The sequence below is a fragment of the Gorilla gorilla genome, chromosome 1 (genome assembly GCF_029281585.2).
Source record: "Gorilla gorilla gorilla isolate KB3781 chromosome 1, NHGRI_mGorGor1-v2.1_pri, whole genome shotgun sequence".
Taxonomy (NCBI): domain Eukaryota; kingdom Metazoa; phylum Chordata; class Mammalia; order Primates; family Hominidae; genus Gorilla; species Gorilla gorilla.
In genome coordinates this window covers 141210133-141234046 of record NC_073224.2, presented here as the reverse complement: position 1 = coordinate 141234046, position 23914 = coordinate 141210133, and the positions used below count along the sequence as shown (strand labels likewise).

The 23914-nt window shown below is 34.6% G+C and overlaps 1 protein-coding gene across 5 annotated transcripts in view; it reads left to right on the top strand.

The window, feature by feature from the left end:
* Window positions 1-23914, top strand: part of SNX7 (sorting nexin 7) — a 102433-nt gene that overhangs the window by 24046 nt on the left and 54473 nt on the right. For all 5 annotated transcript variants that reach the window (XM_055374226.2, XM_019034308.4, XM_031004850.3 and 2 more), the window contains 6 exons: window positions 2511-2693; window positions 8697-8807; window positions 9153-9317; window positions 13143-13341; window positions 16330-16529; window positions 19458-19544. In XM_055374226.2, coding sequence (XP_055230201.2) covers window positions 2511-2693; window positions 8697-8807; window positions 9153-9317; window positions 13143-13341; window positions 16330-16529; window positions 19458-19544 — 945 coding nt within the window. The remainder of the gene's footprint in view (window positions 1-2510; window positions 2694-8696; window positions 8808-9152; window positions 9318-13142; window positions 13342-16329; window positions 16530-19457; window positions 19545-23914) is intronic.

The window sequence follows — 23914 nt, the reverse complement described above, 5'->3', positions numbered from 1 at the left end:
TATCTCTTGTTTTTAGATTCTGTTTTTTCTTTCTTGGCATATTCTCTTATTTTGGAGAAGTAAAGAAGCTTCCAAAGAATAGGTACATGGGAAGTAAGTTTTTGAAATCTTCTATGTCTGAAATGGCTTTATTCTACCTGTATATTTGAATGACAATTGCCTGGATATGTATAATTCTAGGTTGAAAGTACTTTTCTCTCAAAATTTTGAAGACATTAGTTTATTATCATGTAGTTTCCAGCATCACCATTTAAGAACTCTGATGCCATTCTGATTCCCGAGATTCCTCCTTTATTTTACTTATATTGTTTCTTAAATCTTTCAGGAATTTAAAAATCTCTAGTATTATGAAATGTAATGGTGATGGATGCTTGTAGGAGTACTACCTACCCAACAAGTGTCCTGTTCATTTTGGGGAGACCTCACAGGCCCTATCAACTTTATGTCAAGGATATTTTTCTTTCTCATTTTCTGGAATTCCTTTTATTCAGGCACGGCCTGCCTGTATCCTTTCATTTTAAAAAATCTTCTCATTTTCCATCTCTTGTTCTTTTGGTTCGCATAGTAGGACAGTTCTTGAGATCTGATTTTCAGACTTTCTGTTGCGTTTTTATATTGCCATCATATTTTAATTATCATGAGTCTCTTTTTTGGTTGGTGTTGTTGCTGTTCTCTGAATTTTCTTTTTAAAAAGAGCATGCTTTCATTCATGGATTTAATATTTTCTCTTATCTTTCTGGTGATTTCATGGTTTTTTAAAAAGTGTTTATGCTCTGTTCTATCTGCTTCCTCTAATCTTCTGTTTTGGTTTGTTTGTGACTTTATTTCACGTCAGAGCCTTTCCTCACGTTTGGATGTTTGGTAGATCCTACACCAAATAATAAAAAGCAGAGTAGACATTCTGCATGCATGGTAGGGGCTTTGATGTAGGGTGGTTATGCAGAGACCTGGCTAATTCATTAGGGGACTACAACTGTCAGTTTTTCTCCAAGATCAGCTAAGAGAGGAAACTTCCAACTATGGTGGGTGCTGTGGTATGAATATTTGTTTCCACCCAGAATTCATACATAGAAATGCTACTGCCAAGCTGATGATAGTAGGAGGTGGAGCCTTTGGGAGGTGATTAGGTCATGAGCGTGGAGCTCTCATGATTAGGATTGGTGCCCTTATAAAGGACCCCAGAGAGACCCTCCCCCCTTTTACCATGTGAGATTATAGTGAAAGGAAGCTGTTCTGTAAAGTGGGCCCTCACCAGACGCTGAATCTGCTGACATCTTGATCTTGGACTTCCTAGTTTAGAACTGTGAGAAATAAATTTCTGTTGTTTGTAAGCTACCTAGTTTATTGTAGTTTTCTTTAATAACAGCCTGAATGGACTATGATGGGGTGGTGGTTGCACCTTCCTGCCAACGTTCTTGGGACCAGATGAACAGGTTTGCATGTCTTTTGGTCTGGTATGCAGGACTTTCATCTGATATCTGTATTTTCATAGGACTTCTTCCCTATCCTACTGGATGCCCTCGAGTTCAGACCTTTCAGAAAGTAGACTTCCCCTGTTCTACCAAATTGGGGTGGGAAAGTTACCTGATTGCCTAGGGTAGGTGAGGGAATCTGAGGTTCTAACTCTTGTTTTATTAGATCTTCTTAATAACCAATCATCTGGTTTCTGCTCTGCCACAACCTTTATGTCCACAGGTTCTTGGTGCCTCCAATTCTTGAACCTTTCTGGCATTCTACGTCATAAATATCCTTGCTTCTTCCTAGTTTACTGTTCTCTTCTAGATTACTTTTCAGTTTTCTCTGCACTGCTATTTTAGTTACCACTTGACGATCAGATCTCCAGTTTCCAAAAAGCAGTTGGCACATTTCGTTTACTATAGTTTTTTTCTTCTTATTCTTGCCTGAGTCCGTTAGTACTACTGTGACAAAATATCTGAGACTGGGTAATTTATAAATAATAGAAATTGATTTCTCACAGTTCTGGAGGCTGGGAAGTTCAAGATCAATATGCTGGCAGTTTTGGCATCTGGCAAGGGATGCTCTCAGCTTCCAAGACGGTATGTGTCTTTTTGTTGTGTCCCCACATGGCAGATGGTGAAAGGGCAGGAGAGGCACTAGGTCGTTCCCTACAGCCCTCTTACAAGGTGGTTAGTACCATTCATGAGGGCTCTACCCTTATGACTTACTCACCTTTAAAGGCTCCACCTCTTAATACTATTGCATTGGGGATTAAGTTTCAACATGACATTTGGAGGGAACAGAAACATTCAAACCATAGCAATCCTTGAGGGTTTATACTTTTCATTTGTTTCTTTCTTTCTTTACTGTCATCTTTTGGGTGGGATTTTCAAGAGGAAACAGATAAAAATACATGTTCAGTATACCACATTTAACTAAAAGTCCAATAATCCCTTTTGTTCTTGATATATTTCATTAATATTGATAACATCTAGAAATAGAAGAGTTTAATTTTTCTATTGATACTAATTTTTGAATGTTTTATTTCTTAGGATGCCTCATTGATGGACATGAACTCCTTCAGCCCTATGATGCCAACATCCCCTTTATCAATGATAAACCAAATCAAGTTTGAGGATGAACCAGATTTAAAGGATCTCTTCATCACAGTTGATGAACCTGAAAGTCATGTTACTACAATAGAAACTTTCATTACATATAGGATTATTACTAAGGTAAACATTGGATGAATATTTTCTAGAATATAGCTGCTTTTTTTGAAGCTTTGGAAGTAAGTACCTCTTGTTCATTATAATTCTGAACATTCCAGGATCTTAGCTGAATTGACTTTTACTTTTTCAAACCTTTTGGCTAACACATTGCTTCTTATCTGCCCTTCACTTGTTCTGTATTAAGTCAGTGAAATTCAACTTGACTTGAGAAATAGTCACTCATTTTATAGCAGCTATACTTCTTAGAATAAGAATATCTAGGTTTTTAGTTTAAAAAAGTATTAAGAAATACCTTTGGAAAAGATGGGCCTCAAGTTGTTAATAAAAAAAGAAAATGCTTAAACAGTTCGCAATATTATGTATTCAGATTTCTTTGGAAGATTATAAAATATGGTACAATTTGTTTTTCAAAGTGGGGCAGGTGGCCACTTTGTCTCATGTATGAGATACTGTTATGTGTGCAATAATTCAAGAGGAAAGTAGATCTAGAACACAGATCTCTTTAATCGTAGGGCAAAGTGCTACAAAGACAGTTTACCTCAGACACAATTAAGCAACCACCTAGTATAATCTGTATTTTAAGTCCTTTATTTAATAGCATTTAAAAATAATTCTCTTTATAATATTTTGTTTATGAAGTGTCACCCTAGACTTTTATATTTCATAAATGTAAAAAGTACATCTCTTTTTTTAGCTGAAAAAGTTCTGAACTATGTTCCTATAATCACTTCTTCCAGTGAAACTGCCACACTGCTATTAGTTATGTTTCCTGAAGAGATATATATATATCTTATTTCTTCACTTGAATTCTTAAAATCCTTTCTTGGTCCCTTATTTCAGGCAGAGCAAAGTGCAGACTTTCTTGTATGACATATAAAGAGGCTTCTCAGTCTGGTGCCCACTTACCATATAAGACTTATTTGTTACACCTCACATTCAGTACCTTGCTCTCCACTCATGTAGAGCTGCTTCTGTTTTCTGAATATTTAGGGGATCTCTTGCTCTCAAAACTGCATATAGTTTTCCTTCTGTTTGCTGTGTCCATCCCCTTCTTAGACAGAAGAAGTCATGCTTAGTTTTCAATATACAACTCAAAATGTTAGATGCCTGTGAAAGCTTCTCTAGTTGTTACTGTCCCCTGGCTGAAATAGTTATTCTTCCTCTGTTTTCTCATACTGTTCTATTGAACTCTTAAGGAATGTAAAACATAAGAGTCAATACAGCAAAATATCAAAAGCATATATTTAATCCAACTAAGCTGTTTTTTTAAATCAATGAAACTGAGATAATAGAACTCACTTCTGTAGGGTTGCAGTAGAATAAGTAATCAATGCACACCCCACTTAGTAAAGTGCCTAACACACGATAAGTGTTCAGTAATTGCCATCTACCTGTATGTGAATAGATGTTTATTTGTATTTATTCTCAGTGAGTTTGTGAGTTTCTCAAGGAAGGTAACTATGTTTTAAGTTATCCATAATTCCAAACACAAATCTTAGGACATAATAAGTAAACTATTTATTTTGTTGATGAATGAGTGAAGGAATTATCTTAGCTATATCAAGATGTGGTAGAGCAAGACAACATGGAGTTGAATCTTGATTTCTCTCCTTCCTTGCTATGTGACTTGGACAATTTAATTAACCTGTCTACATTAGTTTTCTTGTTTGTAAATAGGATAACAGTACTAACCTCATAAGGTCTTTATGAAGATTGAATATGTTAATACAGGCATACTGCTAGAGTAGAGCCAAATTTCTTCTATTACTACTGTCATAATTATCTATTGTCATTATCCATTCTAGCAAATAATTTGTGAAACTGAATTATTTTTCCATCATTTGCGTCTCTCAGAAAGACACTCTTTCTAAAGCCACCTTGTGAGTTTCATTCTGATCATAGACATACTGTTCTTCTGAGTTTTCCTATTTACACATACTTTAAATGGACTGGTCTTATAGAAGTAGTAATAGTAGTAGTAATAATAATATGAAAATGTATAAACTAGCAAACATTTACTGTGGGACTGCTTTGTGCCAGGTAATATTCTAACCAGTTTCTACATGTTAACTCATTTAGGCTCACAGTAATCCTCAAACATAGATATTATGATTTACCCCCATTTCATGCATGAGGACACTGAAACTTAGTAGCTTGTTAAAGGTTACACAACATTGTAATTAGCTGAGCTGAGATTTAAATCCAAACAGTTTACTTTCATAGTATACATTTTTTCTATTATATTTTTGTGCATTTAGGTATGGATGTGGTAAACTTTCAGTTTAACTATTATAAATGACTTCCATTGTTCTAATTACTTTTACTATTTCATAGTATATAGACCATATCTATACATACAGAAATATATATTACAGATACAAATATATAAATAGTACAGGTAGATCATGTTATCAAATAGTCTTTTCTTATTATCATTTACTTACTTATTCCACAAGTTTTATTGAGTACCCCTTTTGTCCCAAGTATTGTGCTTATATATTAAGAATATATCAGTGATCAAGATAGGTCTGACAAAAGGAACTTTCTGCTTTCCTGGTGTTTTCACTCTGAAGAAGGGGTGTTTGCATATGATGATATTAAATAATTAATTTTATACTGTGTTAGTTTGTTCTCATGTTGGTAATAAAGACATACCCGGTACTGGGTAATTTATAAAGGAGGGACATTTAATTGACTCACAGTTCCACATGGCTGGAGTAGGGGGCTCACAATCATGGCGGAAAGCAAGGGGGAAGCAAGACACATCTTACATGGAAGCAGGCAAGAGAGAGCTTGTGCAGGGAAACCCCCATTTATAAAACCATCAGATATCATGAGCCTTATTCACTACCATGAAAACAGTATGGGGGAACTGCCCCTATGATTCAATTATCTTCATCTGGCCCCGCCCTTGACACATGGGGATTATTACAATTCAAGATGAGATTTGGATGGGGACACAGCCAAACCATATCATATACTAAGTTATTTCTTTATAGTTATAAATATTTTGAAGGAAAAATATTGGATATTATGAGCATGGGATACACCATCTAATTTGGAGGTTGAAAGATGGCTTTCCTGGGAAAATCTTAGTTTTGTAAATATTTATATTCATGGGTACTAAGGATTGTAAGGGTAAATGAATATACACATACGTACATGGACAGTCACTTATTTAGGAATACTTAAGAATGATCCAACTGTAAATGATTGTATCGGGAAGACCACATTTGTGGCATCTGTTCTTTTTATGGGAAATTACCCTTTGTTGTCTAGGTTAGCATATTTTAAGTGACTGTTATAGAGAAGTATTTTCTCTTTTGGAGATCTAAAGATGTATGTTCTCTTAGTACGTATAAGAGTAAGAATGAAGAGATTTAACAAGGTACTTTCTTTCCACTTCCTCTTTGTGAAAACAAACCTATAAATGCCTGTCATTGTATAGTTAGGAGTTAAGCTATATTCTTGATTGGCTGAACTCACTATTAGGTTTCATTTTCCCTCAAAAAAAGTTTTCTAAATAATGAGTTTAGAATAACTGTTCACACTTGACTGAAGGTTGGTATTTTTGGAATAAATGCATTTGGGGGTAGAGATCACACAAGTTCATTAGTACTAAACTTCAAGTACCCAAGCTTTTATGGTCAAACATGAAAAATTGGCCAGCATTTTCAATGTTGCTTCCACAGAAAACTGTATTCTATGTTAGAAGCATTATTTGTACTCCAAATGCACTTTATGAAATACATGATATTTCTAAGTTGGATATATGTTATCAAACCCAGTTATTTCTACAGTTTGGAAGCTTTTGTTTGGAAGCTTTTGTGCATTGTTTTTCTTTTTTTCTTTTTTCGAGACAGAGTCTCGCTCTGTCACCCAGGGGAGAGTACAGTGGCGTGATCTTAGCTCACTGCAACCTCTGCCTCCTAGGTTCAAGCGATTCTCCTGCCTCAGCCTCCTGAGTAGCTGAGATTACAGGTGCGTGCCACTACGTCTGGCTAATTTTTGTATTTTTAGTAAAGACGGGGTTTCACCATGTTGGTCAGGCTTGTCTCGAACTCCTGACCTCGTGATCTGCCTGCCTCGGCCTCCCAAAATGCTGGGATTACAGGCGTGAGCCACTGCGACATCTTACAATGATCAAATTTGTCCACTTTAGAAGGGACAATGATTCTAATCCTTGCTGTAGGGAAATTAGTCTTGTTCCAAACCCTGCTGTTAATGACTGTTTTCCTTATCATATTCCTACATATGTGTCTCTTACAACCTTTCAAGAGAAGAATGAAATCTTACAGTAGGAAGAAATAACATATTCTTCTCGTTGCTTGCACTTATCCTCTGTTTTCTTCTTCTGTTGCACTACATTAGAGAATTCTTTTGAGTCAGTGACAGAGTGATGAGGATAGACTGAACCAATTATTTGACTTGATTTTATATCTTCTTACTGGAATTTATACTAGATTGTTTTATGCTTACTTAAAATGTTGGATATTCTTAAGGACATATACAGCTCAATCTTATTTTAACTGCTGTTTTTTTTCTTTTGAGTGCTTCATTGTTCGTTATGGCAATTTATATTCTTAGAAATTGGTAGTGGACCTGTACGTATGTACCCGGTACAAGGAGATGCTCAGTAATATTTTTTAATGAGTTACTCTAAACCATGTTTTGGGTGCATATGTATGTGTGCATGCATCTATTTGCATATGGACATACACTGACCAGTCTATATTATTAAACTGTGCTGGTATTTGATTTAGTTTTCCTGTTTTTACCATTTCCATATCATATGCCATGTTGCATAATAGTTAAGATTTTGTAGTGTTTTGTGAACATGTAGTTTCTTAGATTTCTGCATTTCATTCGCTCCCACTTTTTCCCATTATAAAGGGAATGTTGTACAAAGATACATTGTATGATATTCTGAACATTCATTTTAAGAGAATAAACTTTGGAAAGTATAGCTTTCATGGACCTTATTTTATGACAATGAAGATTGCATCTTATGACTTGGACTGTTTAATTTACAATTATGTACATCTGTGTGGGTGATTGATATTTCTGGTGAGTGTGAAATATATATGCAATGTGTTATTCCATGTTTACTTCTGCAGGAAAATTTCAACCTAAATATTACTGCATGTAATTTTTAATACGCAAAAATCAAATAAGGTATTGGTGTGAGTGACTGTTTTCCCGTGAGAGGTGAGTGTACATTAGATAACTCATATTTTTATCTTTGGCTTGGGACCCAGGCAATAGAAATGAGGTTGATATTGTACCCATGTTCTTCTTGTCATATGTGTTGGCATGGATTTTTGGTTTGTTGAGAACAGATATTTTAATGTATTTGCTTAATTTTTAGGAGTTTAGGCATATAACCCAAAATAAAATTCTTTGAGAAATGACAGGAAGATTTTCTTTTCACATCAAATGTCTATTAATTACTTCTTTTTAAACAGTGGTAAAATCACTCTAAAATGTTAGAATTTTCATATACTAAAAGCAAATCCTAGCACAGCAATTCATTTGAGCAAATTCCAAGAAAACATTTTTCTCAGTTACGTTCAGGTTATTTTCCAAATTGCAAAAATAGGACTTTCCTCAAATTCTGAATTCTAATCATCTTGAGAAAAGAAATATATTTGAAACCTAAATTCAGAACACACTTGCTTGTTAGCAAGAAAGTCATGCCAAAGATAATAGTAGTTAAAATCTTGTGGAAGGCAGATGGTTGTTGTAAGACAGATTTTTCAGTTTGGATTTTAAATTTAAGTATGATATTTGCTTTCTTTCTGGAAATACCAGAAAGTTTGCTTTATTTCATCTGCTACATGAATAGATGACAAAAAAGAAAAAAATTACAGGCTGACAAACACTGAATAATTAGGATGTGTTAATTTTTCTTAGAGACCCATTTATTTCACAATGTCTAAAATAACATTAGGCAAATATCTTCTATCTTATATTGCATGTGCTGTTATTTTCTCTTACTTTCTTCAGACATCTCGTGGGGAATTTGACTCCAGTGAATTTGAAGTTAGGAGACGATATCAAGATTTCCTTTGGTTGAAGGGAAAACTGGAAGAAGCACACCCCACTCTGATTATTCCAGTAAGTTTGCAAAATTTTTTTTTTCATAGAATAGCTACCAGTTTTCTAGTGAGTCTTTTTGAATGCCTAAAACCTAATTTCAGACCTTAAGTTCACTGTAATTCATTTATCTTAGGAATAATATTGATTTCTAAATGTTTCAATCAATGTACATTTTTTTTAAAAAAAACTTCATAATGTGTTATGATTTCTCATTTTTGGTTCTAACATTGTGAATTTTTAAAAATTATTTTTATAAGAAATGATCAGATGTTCAACTAGTCTTCCAAAAAGGGAAAGCGTAGAATTGCTTATAAACCTATGGCTAATAATACTTGAATACCTTTTTAATTTTTTTTGCCTTAGCCATTGCCAGAAAAGTTTATAGTAAAAGGAATGGTGGAACGCTTTAACGATGACTTCATTGAGACACGCAGGAAGGCTTTACATAAATTTTTGAACCGAATTGCTGATCATCCAACTTTAACATTTAATGAAGACTTCAAAATTTTTCTCACTGCACAAGCTTGGGTAAATGATTTTTATTTATACTCATATAATCTTTGGGTGTCTGTATCTATAGTAGATTGTATTGTTCCTCTTGTTTACCGTTACAAATCACGCAGTGGTGTACTTGAATTGAGATGGAATTTTTCAGAAACACTGGAGAGTTATCCTTCAGATATAACCCTGTGTCAAATCTACATATAAATATTACAGAAATCTTGTATCTTCTCCATATATATATATATATATATATACACACACACACACACACACACACACACACTCTCTCTCTCTCTCTCTCTCTAATGTTTTTATGTCAGGGTGCTTCTTGCATAAATAGCAAATACTGAACAGGTATAAATATATTTCTTTCATTGACACTATAGTTGACCCTTGAACAACATGGTGGTTAGGGAAGCCGACCCCTTATGGAATTGAAAATCCATGTGTAACTTTTAATTTCTCAGAAACTTAACTACTAGTAGCCTCCTGTTGATTGGAAGCCTTAACTGTAACATAAACAGTTGGTTAACACATATGTATACCTTTTGTGTATTATATACTGTATTTTTTGCAATAAAGTAACCTAGAGAAAAGAAAATGTTATTTAAGAAAATCCTAAGGAAGACAAAATATACTAACAGTATTCTACTGTATTTATTGATACCAAGTTTATGTTGTCTGTTTACAAGATGAATTGTCAGTCTGAAATGGAGGGCAATGACAGTGGCAGACCTCAGTCTATGGTACTTAGCAAGCAATTCAACTTTTTTTGTAATGACATGACTTTTCTCTGCTTCTTGGGAACATTTCCAGCATCACTAGTGGCACTTCATATGGGTCCCATGGTATTATTTCAGGTTTATAGTATTGCACTAAACACAATAAAGAAAATACATGGGAACCACAAGAGATCACTTTTTACTGCTACACCCAATTTAATGGAGAGATGAACTACTCACATGGAGATGATCAGCATCACATGGCGTTTTAAGCAGATATTCACAACACTTGAGCTCACCACAAATAGCAACAGGAGGGTTACAAAAATAGTGCAATAGTACAGTGTGTAGTGTAGTTAATTTTAAGCAGTTTTGATTTAATACTGCATCTTTATGTTTGGTTACATTTCTCTCAATTGCATATGGTGGCATGTGAGTCAAAATATGTGCATACGTTTTGATAAATTTTAACTTTTTATAATAGATTTGTACACATTTTAGGGTAGTAAATGATAGACTAGTATCCACATATATTTTGTGGATTCATGACATACCTTTCTCTCAGTTTTTTCTACATTTCTGGACTATGTGGTTTGTGAGTTTTTTTTAATTGTCGCAAATCTCCAAAAATTTTTCCAGTATATTTATTGAAAAAAGTCCACATGTGTGGACCTGCTTAGCTCACACCTGTGTTGTTTAAGGGTCTACTTTATTTTGAGTAATAATGGATCAGGGCTTTTTAAGTTAGGATAAAAGTCCTTATTAAATGGGTAGATGGATGAATGGAGATGGATGGATGGATGGATGGACGGACAGATAGATAATATAATCTCCTTACTTTTCTTTTAATTATCTAAGTGGGGGAGTGTCTAATTTCTAATACAGAAACCTTATCCATTCTACTTGTTTTTTCTTTTTTTCTATAAAGCTATAACTCTGCAAGAAAGATACCAGACAGGACAAAGGGTCAATATTAAACAGTTACTGGCAAATGTTGAGTTTTATATCTCTCAGTTGTTGCCAGTGGTAGAAGCTAAAAAGTGGTTCATTTCAATCTTGACAGATAGTCCTCTATGGAAGCCCTTTGTGACTTATGTGAAATGAATATGTGGCCTGACTTCAGAACCTTAGAAGCTGTTAGAAATATTCTCTACAGTCAACAGTTTCAGTAACAGCTTGCCAGTTGTGACGTGAGCTGTCTCTGATAATGTTTACTCTATCAAATGAGGCTGTAGCACTCTTGAATGGATGTGTTGCCTGGTCAAGGATGGCATCTGTTATTATTGGCACAAAAGAAATCACACAGAATTGGAAATAAACAAGTTTACTTTGTATGTATTATTTTCTGCAAGATATTCAGGAATGAAAACCTGAAGGAAGATAGACAATGTGTTGTTTAATATTTGGGTAAATAATATATAATATTTTTATCTGTAAATTAGGTAGTCAGCAGTATTTTATTTGATCACATATTTTATTTGATCCCAAGCTTGTGTTTCAACAAGGGCCACAATGATTATTAAAATCCCTTGTCCTTTTTTGTTTGTATTTGTTCTTTTAACTTATGCCATACTTCTCAAGGGATATGTTTCTGTGTAGTATATTCTTTTATAGGATGTTTTCTATTTTGCAAGTCTATAGTCGTCCCTCCTAGGTTAAGTATGAAATAACTAGTTTCGTATCTTATTACAAGTTTTCTCAACTGGGCGCGGTGGCTCACGCCTGTAATCCCAGCACTTTGGGAGACTGAGGCGGGCGGACCACGAGGTCAGGAGATCGAGACCATCTTGGCTAACACGGTGAAACCCCGTCTCTACTAAAAATACAAAAAATTAGCCGGGCGCGGTGGCGGGCGCCTGTAATCCCAGCTACTCAGGAGGCTGAGGCAGGAGAATGGCATGAACCCGGGAGGCAGAGCTTGCAGTGAGCCAGGATTGTGCCACTGCAGTCCGGCCCGGGCGAAAGAGCGAGACTCCGTCTCAAAAAAAAAAAAAAAAAAAAAAAAAAAAAAGTTTTCTCTGTAGACAGCCAGTTGGTGAAGGTGGTGTCACAGTTTACCCACTTCATTTGGTTGAAGTGCTATGTTCAGGTAGTGTTTATTTACAAACCATCCTAATGACTTTAAGTGGGCAGAGCAAGTTGGTGCTTAATAATGAAGCCTCTGGAATCAGACTTCCAGGATTCCAGTTCTTGCTCTACCACTTAATTGCTCTGGGATTTTTTTTTTTTTTTTGAGACGGAGTCTCGCTCTGTGGCTCAGGCTGGAGTGCAGTGGCATGATCTCGGCTCACTGCAAGCTCTGCCTCCTGGGTTCATGCCATTCTCCTGCCTCAGCCTCCCAAGTAGCTGGGACTACAGGCACCTGCCACCACGCCAGGCTAATTTTTTTGTATTTTTAGTAGAGACGGAGTTTCACCGTGTTAGCCAGGGTAGTCTCGATCTCCTGACCTCGTGATCCGCCGGCCTCGGCCTCCCAAAGTACTGGGATTACGGACGTGAGCCACTGCACCCGGCCTGCTCTGGGATCTTGAGCAAGTTAGTTAACTTTCCTGTGCCTCTATTTTCTTCTGTAAAATGAGGAAAATAATAAAACCTACCTCATAGGTTTATGGTGAATTACGTGTATTAAAATGTCAGTATAGTGCCCAGAATGTATTAAGCTCTAAATAAATGTTAGCTACTATTACATCTAAAGAATTAATGAAGTTTTCCAATTTTATTTTTTGGAGTATAACTTAGGCCCTGAGAAATCTTCTCTCAATCATTTTCCATTAAATTCCTGTTATAAAATATAGATGGTATGTCAAAATTATCCTTATCTCCTCTAGTATCTCATTGAGCACTATTCTGTCTGTTAAACCCTGTTCTTTTAAAGATTTACGGTCTGAGGAAAGACTATATACCTGTTTTACATGAGTGCTGTGAAAGGGAATATTATTGAGGCTGCCACTTAGAGGAAACACTGTACCTTAATAAAGCTCATCTGCTTCAAGCTAACATTAAAAAAGATTGATGCCTATGAAACCATTTTATCTTAATTTTATTCTCCTAATTAGGTTTATTTTTGTATTGAGTCTCGGAATATTGAGACTTGTTTCACTAGAAATACTTGGTTTTTTGTTTCTAGGAACTCTCTTCTCACAAGAAGCAAGGTCCTGGCTTGCTAAGCAGGATGGGGCAAACCGTCAGAGCTGTTGCGTCCTCAATGAGAGGAGTTAAAAACCGCCCAGAGGAGTTCATGGAAATGAATAACTTTATTGAACTATTTAGCCAGAAAATAAATTTGATAGATAAAATATCTCAGAGAATTTATAAGGAAGAAAGGGGTAAGTAGAATTACTGAAATGTGATTTCAAAGTTGTTCAGTTTCTGATGAATCTTCACATTTGTTGGTGTAATATAGCAACATTCAGTTAGAATGTCAGCTTCAAAGTGTGGCTTATTCCTAGCCATCTTATGGACATTTCTGATTCCTAAATGATTTCGAAGGTAGTTATGGCCAGTCTCCATTTTCACTTTTATCAATCACTAGCTGCTCTACTTCCCATTCATAGATAATAGTGGTAAAGTAAGCCCGAGTTAAAGACTGTGGATGTGGTTGTTTGTATTCAACATGGAACAGAGCTCAGAATCAAAGAAGTGATGTTTCAGGAAGTAGGGTTTTCATATTTTCTGGTAATTATTTTTTTCTGGAGGGAACAGATACTCTGTATTAAACCTGTCGAAGTATGGCAGAGAGATTTCATATTGGAAAAGCTGCCTCTTTTCCTATTTTCTTTTTTTTTTTTTAGTTTATACATCAGAATTGTTGGTGAATTTTTTTCTAATTCTAATCACGTGATGATTTTTTCCCCTAATTTTCTAATCGCATTTACTTACATTAAAAAATAGATAACTGAGTCAGCAAATAATTTCCTAATATAATTTGTTATTAGAGATGAGGAACTACATAAAGACAAACAAAAGTTCCTAAGTTGATGGCTTATTTGTTAATTGACCTCTACTTAACTGTACTGCCGGTCAGGATAAGCTGGGAAATATTTTATTTCTAGTATCCGGGCAGTGTTTAAACATAATAAGTACTTAATTAAAATTTGTTCAGTGATTGAAAAAAAACCACGAATGAACATAAGATTTGGAATGGTGTAGGAAAATGTGCTTTATTAAGAATTGATTGGTTTTAAAAAGAGATATAGAAAAAAATTATAACTGCATGTACTTTGCCCCTTTTCTACCTTTTTTTCATGCATTGACCCCTGATGAGATTACTGTAGTGACTGAATGTAGTATAATAATTTATTTTAAACCTCCTTGGTTTGCCCTTACATTTATTATTTGTCTTTTTTTTTTTAACCTGAATAAGTGAATTATTTTAACTAGGTTCTGTGATTCCAGTTCTATTAAGTAGATTCTGGATGCATAGTTAGGTGGTATGGCAATTCAAAGAGATGTCTGGAAACTATTGGTAGTTAAGAGCTTTATAAACTATCAATGAGTATCAAGAGTAATTAAGATGGTACCTGTTAAGCTCACAGTCTAGTTGGGAAATATGTATATTAACAGATAAATTACAGTGCAGCTAACTAAATGTTTGCATACAGATTGATTTGAGTGGTATGTAAGCACAGTTTAGAATTTTAGGGCAGCTTTGCATATAAACATAAATATTGTTCAGGTTTAATGACTGACATTGACATATATTGAGAAAATGAGAAATTTGAGATTTCTCAATTGACTCAATTGAGAAAAGAAAGTGGAAAATTTTCTTTTCTAGAAATTAGTTCAGTATGGTCATTATTTAACATAAAGACAGGCCTAAGATCAGGAAGGTGGAGTTTGGAAGGACTACAAAGGTGATTAAATGTTCATTACGTAACAACTAGTATCTCCATTGTTTTTAAATTTCATATTTTTAAACTTTTTATTTAATACAGACTTTTAAAGTTTTAGTAGTTTAGAGAAATATGACAGATATCAGCAAATCCTAGTGAGTTGTAAGATGGTTAAATATAGATAATTTAATTGTATTTATATGGATAGTGAACAAAAAACGGTCACTGCTTATAAATTTTCCACCACAAAAAGCTATACATCATTGAAAATTAAGTGTGAAAGTAAGAATGTAAAATTGTAAAGACAGTCACATTTTAAAATGAAATCCAAAAATTTTTGAATACATAGCGTATCAAACACTGAATGGTCTTTGGTTACTCATGTATGCATTCTTTCATTGATATGAAAATATTTATTGAACTCATTACATATAAGGGTTTGAGATAGAAAAATAATAAGACTCAGTCCCTGTTTTAAGGAGTATGTGGCCAAGAGCATTTGAGTTATAAGACATTTATAATACAGTGGGATAATGCTTTAATAGAAGTATAAAATTATGGTAAGCTCATTGAGGGCCAAAGCATCTATGAATCCTTTGGAACAGAATCAGAGGAGATTTATTTGAACTGGAATTTAAAGGATTAGAAGTAGTTTGTCAGGTGATAGAAATGGAGGACAAGGCAGAGGGACATGTGCAAATGTTTTTGTAAAGAGAAATCATGGGTTATTCATGAATGAACAAGCAATTTGGCTTGAGTTAAAATCTTTGGCAGAGAATTTCACATTGGACCTGGAGAAGCAGACGGTGAGGACTAATTTAACTAATTTAATTTAACTGATTCTAATTTAGCTACAAAGAGTCAATGTTTCTATACTGTGATAAAAATAGAGGGAGAATAGTTAGGAGACCCTTGAAGCAGTACAGATTAGAGATGCTGATGGTGGTGGAAGTGAAGATAAGTACATAGGTAGATGGATAGTTTAAGATCTCGAAGTTTTGGAATTGGTGATTTACTGGCTCTGTGTAAGTATGATTCTAGGATAACCTCCCAATTTTTTACTTAGATTTATGGATAGTAATTACCACTAAGTAGAATATATAGTCAGAAGAAGGGGAGAAAGAAGATGCTAAGTTTTTTTCAGGGCATGTTGCCTATGAGGCACTCAGATATAGTTGTGTGGTAGGCAGAAGTCTAAATAGATATGATGGTCATATAATTTATTTTTCAAGCCAAGACATTTTTGACACTGAAAAGGTATGTTATTATTGATTACACTTGGGCAGTAGTCATTCAAAGACTGAACTGGGGCAAACTGTGATGGCTGGTTGATTTAATGAAGGATGATATCCGTTTTCTTATGTTCTTGTGTAAGAACATGTGCACTGTGAGAGAAATAAGGCCCTTTCTTACTCTCTAGGATACAGGTATTTTGAAAACTTTTGTTTATTGAAGAGCTTATTAAGTCTTTTTTTTTTTTAGAATATTTTGATGAAATGAAAGAATATGGCCCAATTCATATTCTGTGGTCAGCGTCAGAAGAGGATCTGGTTGATACTCTAAAGGATGTTGCCAGCTGCGTTGACAGATGCTGTAAGGCCACTGAAAAGCGGATGTCTGGACTCTCAGAGGCCCTGCTTCCTGTTGTACATGAGTACGTGCTTTATAGTGAAATGTTAATGGTAAGAACACCTAATTCTAATTTTACCTCAGTCCCTTACCTGATTATAAGCTCTATAAAGGCAACTGTATTTCTTTTCTTTAAAACCACTTTTTGTCCTAGCAGGTTGTTTTGCATGTAGATGTTCAATAAATATTTATTCACTGTGTGCCTAAATAGATGAAGGAAAGAATCCGTTGTTAAAAAGCAGGAATACTCAATAGCAACACCAACAATTTATCAGATTATACATAGACTTGAAGCATCCTCAATCAAAATTTACATAGGGAATATGATTCGTTTTTCCAAACCTTGTGAAATTTTACTTTAAAATTTTTTAGTGCTTTGGGGATTTCTTTTCATGAAAGAACTGCTCTCCTGTTTCTAGGTACATTTGATTTAGCAATATATTTAGTACCATTATGTAGAAAGTACTTGAGTTGGATCTTGATGTTCTGCCTTCTGGTTGCTTTTAAAAGAAATCTTTCAAGTTAAAATGTTTTTCTTTCACTACTTGAAAAGGCTTTTATTCCTCTTATATCAAAGTTTTGCATTTTACTTCCTCAGTTCAAGTTAAGGTTTCCAGATATTTGGAATTTAGCAATGCTATCTGCAAAGCTAATATTTTGCATCCAGTATTTTTCTGTGCCTACAATACTTTGAACAGGCAAATTGGCACCCTCAGTGTTTTAGGGTGGTGATGAGGAAAGGAGTCAGCTTGCATTCAGATACAGCTCCTTTTTTCCGTTCTTTATAATTGGAACCATGGTTTCTTTGGACATGTACCCTTGATTTCTAGGGATTTCTTTGAATTTTTTTCTTTTTTAAAAACTTTTGCTTGTTTTGGGCTGAAAAGCTCACTTTGTGTTTCAGCATGAGATCTGCCTCTCTCTTGTTGATCATGTTTAGGTTTCCTTTGACAGAGTCATTAAATATTGCACAGACATTTCAGGCTTCGGCTGTACTTAACTTTATTGGAGTCCTCCTGTAAACAAAGCTTCTTGCTTCCCAAAAGCCTTCGATGTTTCACTGTTGGTGATTCTCTTTCCTCTCTCTATCCATTTCCTTGGCTACATCCTTTGGTTTCACTTCATTATTGGGGTCACCCCCTTGTGTCAATCTTCAAGAAGATCAGATTTGTGTGTTCTGTTCCATTAATTAGTGTTTTCTCCTATATTATATCAAGATGGAAATTATGTAATTGAAGTATTACATTATTAAGGGTATGGAAAAATTAGAATTATTTTATAGGTCCTCGTTTGATTGAATTGATTTTTAGATGCCTAGGGTATAATAAGTAGTACTTATATTGCATTTGTTATTCTGTTTGATATTGGAACATTCTCTTCAATTTCAGCTAAAGTAATGAAAAATAATCCTTCCATAAAAATGATTAATTTCATGTAATTTTCACCAGTTGTCCTCTGAAGCAACCTTTTACTTAAAATGTATTTGTGCATATGAAAACCAGTGCTTCATCTTTTTTGAAACAAACCTTAAATAAATAGGACTGAATTAGAGAGTGAGTCATTTTGGTCAAAGAAAGGAAGGGCTTTCTTGACATTGATGGCATTTAAACGTTGAGGTAAATATAAAGGAATATGAGATATTAGTTGAATTTTCTATGGACTTCTTTGCAACTAGGAAAAATGTTAGCTTCCTTTGATTTTTTTTTTTTTTTTTTTTTTAAAGAGACATAGTCTCACTCTGTTGCACAGGCTGGAGTGTAGAGGCATAATCATAGCTCACTACAGCCTCGAACTCCTGGGCTCAAGTGGTCCTCCCACCTCTTTCTTCCAAAGTGCTGAGATGTGATATAGGTGTGAACTACTGTGCCTGGCCTGCTTTGAATGTCTTAAGAGTCATTCCACCAGGTGCAAAACTGTACTAAGTGATTCTCAATCCTTAATGCTTTTTGGTTATCATTTAAATAGTGTAGCACCATCTTGTTTGACCTCCATGTAACTGATTTGTGTCTAGTTTCTTTCCTCCTTCTTTAAAACACCAGAAGGCCTTTCTCTTTTATGTCCTGTACTTCTCTAGCTGGTTGAATTGTTTGCTTGTCCAAACTTAGTTTTCTTTTTTTCCTTAACCTGTTCAGGCCATTTGTGCTTCTTATTAGAATTTCATTATTTAATATTGTGAAAACCAGTAAAAGATGAGTACAAATAAAAAGAATCCTTGTATCCATAAAGTCTAAGTTACATGTCTTGGAAGAAATGTGAATCACTTAAAGACATTGTAAAAGTTCGGCAAAAATGAAAGATGTAGTTGAATTCTGCACTCAAATTTCTTCACATGGGTGCTTTAAGTTTAAAAACTCTGAAACATGAAATCAAGAAAACAAGATGAAACTCCTATCAAAGAGGAGGCTATGATCTCTCATCCAAAGCTTGGCTAACTGATGAATATTTTATATTTTGAGCTAAAATAAAATGCTTAGTATATGAATGCATACTTCAATTTTCTGATTTCCTACCATAATTTCCTGTTTGATTATCTGATCCTTTGGAGTCAGGTAAGAAGGTTGCCACAGAGTGTAGATATGGTCCATGTGACATCCCACCCGTAACTAGTTTATGCCATAGCGTATTTCTCCAGTGCTTCTACTATTTTTTGTTTGTTTTGCTCTTTACTATTTTTGAAGAATTGTACATGCGTATTCCACCAAATGTAGTACATATGTACAATGCTTAAATGGGTAAAATGTGCATTAGGAAAACTAATAAAACATTTATAGGAAAAAAACCCTCTTAAATACTTGCTTTCAATTTAGTTTTTAGAGAGTAACAAAAAAAAAACAACACAACTTTTTAAATGTATTATATCCCCAAATGACTGATGGCTTGGGGAAGAGATGCTATTTATATTCTGAAATATATATTTTTGCTATAGGAAAGATTATTAAAACTAAGTACAGCCTATTTTATCTGTGTGTTTTAATGTAAAGGGTGTTATGAAAAGAAGAGACCAAATACAAGCAGAACTGGATTCCAAAGTTGAAGCTTTGACCTATAAAAAGGCAGATACTGATCTGGTAAGTTTTTAAGTTTCTTGATACAATCATATAGAATTCATTGTCTAAAATTTTTATTAGCAATGTCCTTACATGATTGTCCTTACATGATTGTCCTTACATGATTGTTTCTTATATGATTGTTTCTAAGCATTCAACAAATTATAGTAAAATTTCTTCCTAAAATCTGTTATACATTGGATACCATGTGAGTCTACAAGCTTAACAATGATGGTTTTCTGCCTTTCTGACTTATGTCTCATACTATTAAGAAAGTATAATTTTGTAAAAAGGAGATAATGTGTTGGAAGAAAGTATGAAAGGCAATGCTAGCATTATTCCAGGCTAGTAAGTACTCTGTAAGTAAATCTACTTTTTTATAGTTTTTTGAGATATTTATATACATTAATGTTCCTGTATACTTTTTCTAAGTGTTGTTAAAATCTTTATGAAAGGGAATATCTTTGTGTTTGCAAGTTTAATCTTTCCCTTAAGATATTTTATTATGGAAATTTTCAAACAAAATGAGATCTAATAATACAATGAGCTCTCATATACTTGTAACTGGGCTTCATTAATTCTCACCGTTTGGCTCAACTTTTTTTATTGTCTCTCCTCATTTTTAAATTTTTACTGAAGTATTCTAAAGCAAATTCTAGATATAGATTATTTTACCCATGGTATTTTTATATTTATATTTTAGTATCTTTGCATTTTCAGAGTAATACTATCAGGTTGGAATAATTATTCTCATTTTAAAAGTGAGAAGACACTTGAAAGGTAGAGTAATTTGCCTAAGTTTATATATAGGTCTTGAAATGCAGAATAGGATTGGAGGTGATGATGTCTCTTGCCTGCCTCAGACAGTGCCTGCCTATCAGAAAGCAGGTATAGAAGTGGGAAAAGTGGACTTTTAATCTAACGAACTTCTACTGAGTGCATTATGAAATATTTTTTAAATTTTGCTTTAAATTTAAGGATTTAAGTTGTTATTGAATACAGTATTGAGTGCACTTACATCAGGTGAGTGGGGGAGTCCTTGAAACTTCCCTGTAAATCTGTAGTATTGCAGCCTCCTCAGCCCTGACCTGGCCAAGGATTCTGCATCCCCCCTCCCTGCTTTAATTTTCTCCCTAACTTTAATCACTTCCTAACATATGACTTCCTAATTAGTTTTCTTTGTATATTTTTCTCTCTCTTTCCCTCTCCATAATTGAAACTCCTTAAGGGCAGATTTTTTTTATTTGTTCACTGGAGTGTTCCCAGGCCCTTGTGCACTGCCTGGCACATGGTAGTCACTCAATAAATATGTAGTGAAGGAATGAGTGGAAGCCACAGTGACTACTCTGATTTGTGCAAGCATAGTGAAGGCTTGAAGCATGAAGTCTCTACAAAATCAGACTGTGCAATTATTTCATTATTTAATTAATATTGTGAAAACCAGAAAAGATGAGTACAAATACAAAGAGTCCTTGTGTCTACGAAGTCTAACTTGCATGGCTCTATGCAACTTAGAATTATTATACTATGAATTATTCTCACGTTTTTTGACTATGTATATTAACTGAAATTCTGTTCTCTCCAGTGGAATGTGAGTGGGGTGTGGTGGGCTGCTGTAGACAGAATAGGAGAAAGGAATCTGTGAGAGAGAATAACAGAAAATGTAGAACTAGAGGAACTAGTGCTCAAGGGAAAACTCATCTTTATTATTTAGCGAGAACCCCAGATTAACCTTTTCTATTTAATAAGAAACAATTGACTCCTAACACTCTCAATATATATAGTTAAGAAACATATATGCACATATGTGTATATATACACATATATGCACATATGTGTATATATACACATATGTGCACATATGTGTATATATACACATATACGTATATACATATAGTTCTTAACTATATATAGAGAGAGTTAAGAGTCAATTAGAATTGACTGTGAAAGGCTGCACATGTGTATAGAAATTGTAATCGCATCTTTTGAATTTTAGAATTTGTTTTTAGGTGTTAAGTAACTAAGGATATCGAAGTTAGTGGTTAGACAAAATTTTGCTCTTGATGAAATACTAGAAACAGTAGAATATTTTAAAGTTTCAGGAGAATAATAGCATGGCTGAAAAACCAAGCATATGTTAAGAATGGCCTGTATTCATGTTTTAAAACGAAAAGAAGATTAATCGGGATTGTTCCAAACACAAAAGCACAAGGAAAAAAATAGCCAGGGTCCAAATATGGCTGGGATTTCCCAACTCAGTTAAAAAAAAACCACATTATTTTTCCACTGGGCTTGCAAATATTTTGTCTTCTGCTGTATAAAAATTTTTTTGATATTTTGTTATAACTTAATCAGTATATATTTATGATTTCACTTGGGTGTGTGTGTCATGTCTACTCTAAAGTGTTTAATACCCATGTAGCTGCTACATTGTAAGACTGGAAAAATTTGAAACTTTAATTATCTGCATTATATTCTGTAAGATACTTTTGGTTGATTAAGTTTCAAAACAGACACATTTAACAGAGACATTGCAGGTATTTTTTTGTTTATCATCAAAACAAATTTTTCCTAAAGTTTATGGAGACTGAGTTAATGATTTGTGAATGGAACTGTTTATATTTTCAAATAATTAATTTGTTTATAGGCCTTCTCACTTTTAAAATCCCTGTGCCTTATGATGGTATCTTTGGGAGAAATCTACCAGAGTTACTCTAAAAATGAACCAGCCTTGATTGGTCACAGAAAGACTGAAAGGAAGTTGCTTAGAAATATGCAGGATAGGGTCACCATGGCAACGTGCCCTTGTGAGGTCCTTCTAAGGAGCCATCCTTTGCAGTCACCATGGCGACCCTGGCAGAGAACTGAATATAGCTGTCTGCCTGGTTGTTTACCATGGCAACTCAGACAGGGCCATTTTGGAGACAACCCAGGGGCCATTTCTATGGAGACATTGGGGCAGGCTTCAGAGACTCCATCGAAGTCACCTTTGGGTGGGATGCTACGTGCAAACCCAGCAAAGCAACTGATAATGAAAAGGTCAGTGAAATGAAGCTCTAGTAAGAAAAGCAAAGATTAGAGGAGTTATAGTTATTGGATAGAAAGACAGCAGTTACGTAACATTCCAGAGGACATTTGACTATGTCAGGTGACCTTTGTGTGGGTTTTGTGGCATGCAAATACAAGGGCTCTGGTCTTTTTACCTTGCCTATAATCCTGCATTTGAACAATAATGGCATTACAGTTACTTTTTCTTATCACACAGATATACCCACAAAAGGTATGTGTTTTTCTGCAAACTAAAATAATATCTGACAGTGAGTCCCTGATACATTACATGGTTAGTTGCAAAGTGGCTCCTTCTTAGAGTTTGTGGTTTGTAGTTCTTATCTCACAGCAATAAAATTAATGGTTTCAAAATTACCTAAGTCAGTAAAGACATTCGGAATATTCATTTGAAGGTCAGTTCAGCTGTTCGTGTAGAGTTTTGTCATCTAAGCTTTGGAACTTGATAAATCAAAGATCAAATCCTAGCTTACCTGTTTATGAATTTTGTGACCCAGGACAAGTTTTCTAACTTCTTTCAGCCTCATTTTATCATGTATAAGTTGAGGAAATTATTAGTACCTTTCTAATAGGCTTGTTTAAGGATTAAATTATGTAATGCAAATAAATTGCTTGGATCGTGGTAAGCACTCAGTAGCTTTTAGCTGTTGTCATTTTGATAACAGTATAGAGGTAATGTTTGAGATTGGTCCTATAAAATGACTATGGAATTATTCATTGCAAAGCACAAGGAATATTTCAGATAGAATGGGTATTATGAAAAGCTTTAGAAGCTCAAAAAGCATGCTAAATTGATTAAACCAGATTGGTTTGTGGAGGGGAGGGTACAGTAAGGAAGAGGGGATGTGACTTAAAGATGGACCATAGTCAGGTGGGAAGGAGGCCTTATCTGTCAGGTTGAGAAATATGTACTTTATCCTTTGCTCAGTATGGATCCAGTGGGAACCTGAACTGAAGAGGTGGCAGTGGAGTTGCAGAGTAGAGTTAATATGAGAAAGACGTAGGCAGAGGGTAGAATCCACATCACTTAAAGAATGAAGGGCAGCCAATGTTTCAAGTTGTTAATAACTAACATTTCTAACTTGCAGCAGGGCAGATCGTGGCTCTCTACACTGAGCTACAGGATAAAAAGTGAAGAAGAAATTTGGAGGTGTGCAGCTTTACATAATGATAAGATGATATTTAAGGTAGAGGTATTCAACAAAAACGTTTCAGCAAAGTTAATTGACTATTTACCATATGAACGTCACTGTTCCCAGCACTGGGGAAAGAAACCAGGTCCTCATGAGGCTTATGTTTTAGTGGGTTAAAAAAAGAGTAAATAA